The 7046-nt window shown below is 38.9% G+C and overlaps 1 protein-coding gene across 4 annotated transcripts in view; it reads left to right on the forward strand.

Moving 5' to 3' along the window:
• Positions 1–7046, forward strand: part of LOC113682830 (MFS-type transporter SLC18B1) — a 30192-nt gene that overhangs the window by 3258 nt on the left and 19888 nt on the right. For 2 of the 4 annotated variants that reach the window (XM_089202873.1, XM_089202871.1), the window contains exons 1-4: positions 437–575; positions 2126–2352; positions 6745–6840; positions 7002–7046. The exon at positions 7002–7046 is cut by the window's right edge and continues 29 nt beyond it. In XM_089202873.1, coding sequence (XP_089058999.1) covers positions 572–575; positions 2126–2352; positions 6745–6840; positions 7002–7046 — 372 coding nt within the window. In that variant the 5' untranslated portion in view covers positions 437–571. Of the gene's footprint in view, positions 1–436; positions 576–2125; positions 2353–6744; positions 6841–7001 lie in introns of those variants that run through there. The other 2 variants (XM_089202872.1, XM_089202874.1) reach the window with 2 other exon arrangements.

A 7046-nucleotide genomic window follows, 5' to 3' on the forward strand; every position in this document is an offset into this window, starting at 1 on the left:
TACGACGGATACACAGGGCATGAGTAAGTTTTATTGATTTAGGGCCTTCTATTATAGAATAGGGCCTTCATGACAACATCGGGCGAGCTCGGATTTCGTCATCAGAAATCTACCCGAGATGACCTCTGGTGTTTTAACATCCTCCTTTAGACAGATTTCGTGGAGGTGTCACTATGTTGTAGTTGTAATCGGCCATCCGTGAAAAGGAGGCATCGCAAAAATTTTTTGGAGTCTGTAATATAGGTAAGCAACGGAAAAAAAATGCAAATATCTTGACGCTAATACGAAGTCATGAGCGAAAACGAAGCTCGTGTTCGTTTCTACTCTGTTTTGCGGGTCTAATATGCTAAACAGGGCCTTCATCACGAAGACAACATCGGGCGAGCTCGGATTTCGTAATCGGAAATCTACCCGAGATGACCTTCTTCTGACGGATGTCGGAGTGCGCTTTCCATCGTTGGCTTTTTCTCGAGACGTGAGCTCGGGCCGCCTGTGTTGTGTTTTGCAAAAAGTTAGCTCGGGTTCCAATTTCCTCGGGTCAAAGGGTCGCACCAACCTTGGCCCCTGATGTATGGGTAAGAATTACAAGACTCTATTAGCATTTCCGTAAAACCTTTTGGCGTTCTAATCAAGTCGTAATCATTCTTGAAATATCGAAGAGGCTGGGTCAGTTTCATTTTCCCACCAAGCATGATATTTTATTTAGAACCATGCTGCATACGCCTTTAGTCACGGCCTTCCCCAAGAGTACGTCCGGTCAGGAAAGTTGGCACGAATTTAATATAATTTAAGCTGACACTTCGACACACGTCATGTTATGGTGCACGGCTGTGCGTACATAATAATTTTTAACATGGTAGCTACTCCGAATTAGGTAGGACGAGCGAGCGTGCCATATTGTAATTGGGGCTAAAAAGCATTCACCTTAGAACTCTTGTAACAATAGCCATAACAACAGTCGTAAACATAATTGTAATTTTAATTGCGATTATGTTAAAAACAGAACTTGTCCACATTGAGAACAAACAAACATTCATTCCTTTATCAGATTTCTGGTATTTTGCTTATCGCAAAATTTGTTCGCTCCTTCTTTTAATTGCTTTCTAAACTTCTTCTTCATCTATATGGACAACTAAGTAAATTTCTTTTAGAACCCAAAAAGCGTGACTTTGCTTGAATAATCTGTCATGGAAAGATAGATCAAGTTGGTTTCATCAACTGAACTGATGATGTAAATTCGCCATCGCAGTTTCAAAGCTGACGTTTCGAGCGTTAGCCCTTCATCTTTCGCTCTGACTCAGTTGATAAAACCAAATTATCTTGTATTACCACGCTCTCTTCGGCATTTTACACAACCCACCGACACAGAACCACAATTTCTTTAGAAACCCATGCTAAGTTCAGACGTCGTACTTCTGCCGTGCCGAAATAAATTGCAATTAGGTTCGACTATGGCACCGCAGTAGCGCGACTCTGATTCAGACGTGGGGCTAATTTCGTGTGAACTTCAGCATTTACTGAAGCAGCCTCAGCACATACTCCGTAGAGGAGAATTGTTCTCGTGACTCTTTCCGCGCTAATACAATCCCGCCGAAATGCATTGGAATAATTTATGAATTTGGGTTGTTGTAATTGCATGTGTGAAATCTTTAACAGAGCGTGAAGAAAATTGGTTGGCGGGAACGTGCCGTATATCAAGTGGAGTGTTGACCATGAAAAATAGTACTTCTAAGATTCTACTTACTAAAAGCATCTTTCGCTCTGACTCATTTAATAAAACCAAATTATCTTGTATTACCACGCTCTCTTCGGCATTTTACACAACCCACCGACGCAGCACCACAATTTCTTTAGAAACCCATGCTAAGTTCAGACGTCGTACTTCTGCCGTGCCGAGCTAAATTGCAATTAGGTTCGACTATGGCACCGCAGTAGCACGACTCTGATTCAGACGTGGGGCTAATTTCGTGCGAACTTCAGCATTTACTGAAGCAGCCTCAGCACATACTCCGTAGAGGAGAATTGTTCTCGTGACTCTTTCCGCGCTAATACAATCCCGCCGAAATGCATTGGAATAATTTATGAATTTGGGTTGTTGTAATTGCATGTGTGAAATCTTTAACAGAGCATGAAGAAAATTGGTTAGCGGGAACGTATTGTATATCAAGTGGAGTGTTGACCATGAAAGATAGTACTTCTAAGATTCCAGTTACTAAAAGCACAGGCGACACGCGTCCAGAGAAGGAAGAGACATGGACTCTGCGCAACACAGTAATTTTTCTTTCAATGTGCCTGGTTTACTTCGCCCTATTTGCAGCTTATTCAGTTTATGCGCCATTTTTACCGAGTGAGGTAAGCAAAATCCATTTTTCCTATAGGGTACAAAAATGCTAAATTAATCGCAACGTCTTTAATGCAACGTCTTAAATACATTTGTTGCACACGGTAAGTTGATGTTTCAAGCAACTGAAGCCAGTTAGAACTCACAATTTCCAATAGTTCGCAAATTAAAATAGTTCGGCAGGTCGAATATAACACTTTCACTTGTAGTTTTTTAATATTAATTCAGGATCTGAAAGTGAAATGCTCAGTGAAATCCTTTGTTCAGTGAAAAGCTAGAGAGAAGTCCGGGAAATGGTCGGACATTGGCAAATTGGCAAATGGCGTGAGAGCTCTTTGAAATATCTTCGGAAGATGAAGTCATTTTGTTTATTCATTTCAGTAGTTAGAAAATGGGGTTTCTGGCACATTTTGAAATCAACCTTGATTTTAAAGGCAACTCATGAATTTAACCTTGAAATCAAGGTTGACTTGAAATCAACCTTGATTTAAAAAAAACAGCTCTTGCACACTTTGAAATCAACCTTGATTTCAAGACAACTTAAATTTTTTCACAGGTGAATAATTTCACACCCTCTTTACAATGCCCACTCGTGAATTCTGAAAAGGGTATGAATATTATCATCTTGAATGATCTTCTTGAATATTATCATCTTGATTGATCCTCTTGTCACGCCATCAGCCTCGCTGAAAGGGTGTTGATTGTTTGTATGAAGATTTCATGCGTGTGGCTTCTTACCGTATGTTTTATTGAGATTGTCGTGCGACGGCATCAGCATCAATATTGTATCGTGTTGTGCCTTGATTTGTTGTGTAATCGTAAATGAGAAGAGTATGACTGTCAGAGTTTAATCCCTCGTGAAAATTACCTCTATCCTGTTTTTTTAAATTTCCTTCAACATACTGTAGTATTGAATATGTTCTTTCTGTAGTAAAGTGTACAAGTTTTTTGCCATTACACCGGAAAGTTTATATCTTTTTCTGACCTTTCACCAATCTAGTGGCAGCTAATGACTTTCCACTTTCCTCCTTCTGTTGGATTTGCCTTTGTCTTGAATCCTGCTGTGGTTTAACATCAATGAAAACATCATAACATTTATTTGTTTCATGATTGTATCTTTGTGTTCGATATAGTTTCATGTTTTTTCCAATAGCGATGAATGGAGCATGTGATATTCATTTTTTTCTTAAAAAAGAAGATCAAATTGCCTATTTTCATGAAAAAAAGAAAAAGTGTCTTCCATTGTTTGTTGAAGTGGATATTCTTGGTCTGAGTGAAATTTTCTGTTTTGTGTTGCATAGTTGTTCAATCATGATTGATCAAAAAAATCAATACTCTACTATTATAATGAAGTACTTCATTGTCTGAGTTGTGGTCTGTGTGATACCAGCATGTTGCTTTTTCCTTGATGAATGTCTCAATGAAGAGACTTCTGAGGGCATATTTGGTAAAAAAAAAAGTGAATGAATCGATTGTTTCTGTTTTTTCATCAACATACTTCTTGTTTGCTGCGTCTTCGTTGTCAGTTGGATCGGCAAGATTGCGGATCTTTTTATTGTTCATGTCTTTCTCAGTTTCTTGAATTGATTCACCAGGATTGCTCAGGTCTATGGAGAAACTAATTTCAATGGTTTTTTTTTTCCAAATCAACGAATTCTTTCACGAATCAACTAAGTTCCAGGATGAACAATCGAAGCCCCTCTTGAACGAATACACGCTTTGGACCATCTTTCAGATAGTAGAGAACTGGCTCTCTTTCATTCACAGTTGAGTCCTCGATACCATAGACCTTCAGAAACCAGATTGGATCTGTGGCTCAGCTTTGAGCACCTTCCAATTCACCAGAGGAGTAGAGTATCTTCTCCTTCAAGCCAACAGGTCTTGAATAAGAAGTTGAACTCTTCACGTCAACCGACTTGTCTTTGATTCCGTCGACAGGTTTCTTTCCAGTCAAACTGGTCACCTCACTATTCAAAGCCAATACAACTTCTGGAAGCCTCCTCACCCATTCGACTGATCTCTTTCCCTCTTTGTAGTTAATCTCTTCACTGTATTGGAAAGTGAAGAGGCGTTCACCCAAAGTTTGGTTGAATCGCTCAACGATTCCCTGATCTCTATGAACGTTCACATTTCCTCTTCTTATCCTAACATCATGCTTTGCCATCTCTCTTGTGACTTCACCCATGAATTCACGCGCAGGATCAACTTAAAGAACCTTTGGCCATCTCAATGGTCCATGCTTGTAAATTGTCTGAAAAGTTCTACAGACCTTAGAAGAAATATTTGAGGTGAGAGGTTCGACAGCCTTGAATCTGCTTGTAACATAAACAACTGTCAATGCATATTTATATATAGAATTTCCTTCCTCTCAGACGTCTGTCATGAGGAGGAAAAAGAAGATCGGCTTGATTTACTGGATTTGGGGATTGCACATCAAAAGTTGGTCTTGGCATATGTTTAGGGGCAGGCAAATGAATCTGCCAGATGGCTTGCTTCATCAGCCAAAGCTTTTCAACGTCCTCAGACATTCCAGCTTCTTTAGCCGATTTCTTCACAGCTGGCAATCCCTTCCAAAAGCCTTTAGGGCTATAGTAGATTCTTGAAAGTTTTCCTTTCACTTTTATTATAGTTCACAAGAAACGACTGGCAGCCAATCCCAAAGCCAAAGCCATTCCTCCGACGTAGATCATCTCACCTGTTTTTTGGTGATCACTTGGGTTGTACATGTCGGAAAGCTGCGGTTCTCTTAGATCAAGCTCTTGATTATGCGCCTTTTTGTACAGCTTCAAAGCCTAATCTGCGTCCGTCCATCAAATTCTGTTTTGCCTGCTCCTCGACTCTGTCATTAGTTGCAATCCAATCGAGGAGCTTTGTTCGATTATCTTGATACTTTTCGTACTAAGCCGCTCGGTACTTCTCCACAGTGAGATCATGCCTATCCTTCTACTCTTCAACACTATTCTGGTCTCCACTCAAATACTTTGCGAGATGGCTTTCACCAAAAAATGCAGTTGCATTATTGCTATGCTTGCCATTTTACTTATGTTCATCATTATTTTTGAAAATCGACAACAAGTATTCATCATGAAAATTTTGACTGTTGATCAAATCATAAACTTGATGAAACTCAAGAATATCAAAGAGCTTGGGTCAGTTTCATTTTCCCTCTAGGCATGATATTTTATTTGATATTGCATACGCCTTTAGCCACAACGTTCTCCAAGTGCATGTCTGGTCAGAAAACTTGGCACGTATTTAATGTAATTTAGGTTATCACTTAAATAACAGATTTCGATTTCGCAAATCACAGATTAAGAGTAATATTACAGAGTAAGTTATCAGATATTAAGCATTCAAAATGAAATGAAGACCGAACGAACACAAGTAATCGAAAAATTAAAACGAACGGAAATGCAAACTTCATTTGTTTTCTCAAATGAAGTGCTTACGCAATCTCTTACGGAAGCATACTAAATGGTACGATGAAGGAGTCAACAACTTCTTATCATCACTCAAGAAATGTTGCATGTTGCAGTGCTTCGCGTAGTAAAGATGCTTCAGATATGTAAATTTTAAAGCTGAGCTGAGCGAAGCTCTTCTTAGTAGTAATATTGGTGGTTTTATGGTCCAATAGCCACATTCAGCTTTTAAAGACAATGAATCTGGCAATTTTCTATTCGCCTTTCTTGTTAATAAGTCGCGCCACACAGTTCGACGAAGTTTGATCGCTATCATTAAATGCACAGAACTCCAAAGCTTGAAGCTCCAATCCATCAAAAAAAATATTGTTTCGAGCCCAAATCTCTAAAGAAATTAACAATTTTATGACTTTGTAATACTATTGACACAAAAATGTGAAGTAAATGTACAGTTTTCTGCCCCCGCGTCTGAGAAATTGTCCTATAAACTAATATTTGGCCAATTAGCGAAGCATCTAGGACAAATGTAAAACTTTGAGGACAATCTGTCATCCAAGGACAATATAAGCCGACATACCAGCAAGCCAGAATGGGGTTTGTTTATTTTAGAACCCTTCCATTAATCTTCGTATCGTACGTTGAAAGCAAATTTTGTTGACACTTTTTTGTGCTTTCCTGATCAGCATTTTAGACCACCTCCTTAATGTCACTATCATTGGACATGCACAAAACGAACTCGTTTTTCTTCCATGTAAAGTAATGGATACGAAAAAGCTAAAATCTTGGGCTGGCTTTTTTTCCGCTGGCTTTGTTTCTTTGGATGGAAATAATCAGAGGACAAATAACGACTTAGACAGGGGTTATTGCGTCACAACTGTCCGCACATTTTGCACCACATTGCGTAAAGTAGTCAATAGAACTGCGCAAAATTAGTGGGTGAGTTATGATCATTATTAACTTCTCATCTTATCCTTTACATTTTAGGCAAAAGATAGATGCGTGTCTGATATTTATGTTGGATTAATTTTTGGATCTTACGCTTTTGTAATTTTCCTGACTTCCCCCCCATGTGGAGTTCTTGTAAGTATATGCACTGCAAAGTACATTCTTGTTTTGTACTAAAAATGTGTAAAATATACCCATTTAACTTAACCTCGGCTTCGTTCTTTCACGAAAAATCAAGTGAACTCATTAGCACCAAACCAATCCTTCTGGTAACATGAAAAACATTTTCATTGCAGGTGCCAAAATATGGTGCTCGCACTATGCTTGTAACAGGTACTTTT

This window comes from Pocillopora damicornis, chromosome 4 (assembly GCF_964200805.1).
Source record: "Pocillopora damicornis chromosome 4, jaPocDami1.2, whole genome shotgun sequence".
Taxonomy (NCBI): domain Eukaryota; kingdom Metazoa; phylum Cnidaria; class Anthozoa; order Scleractinia; family Pocilloporidae; genus Pocillopora; species Pocillopora damicornis.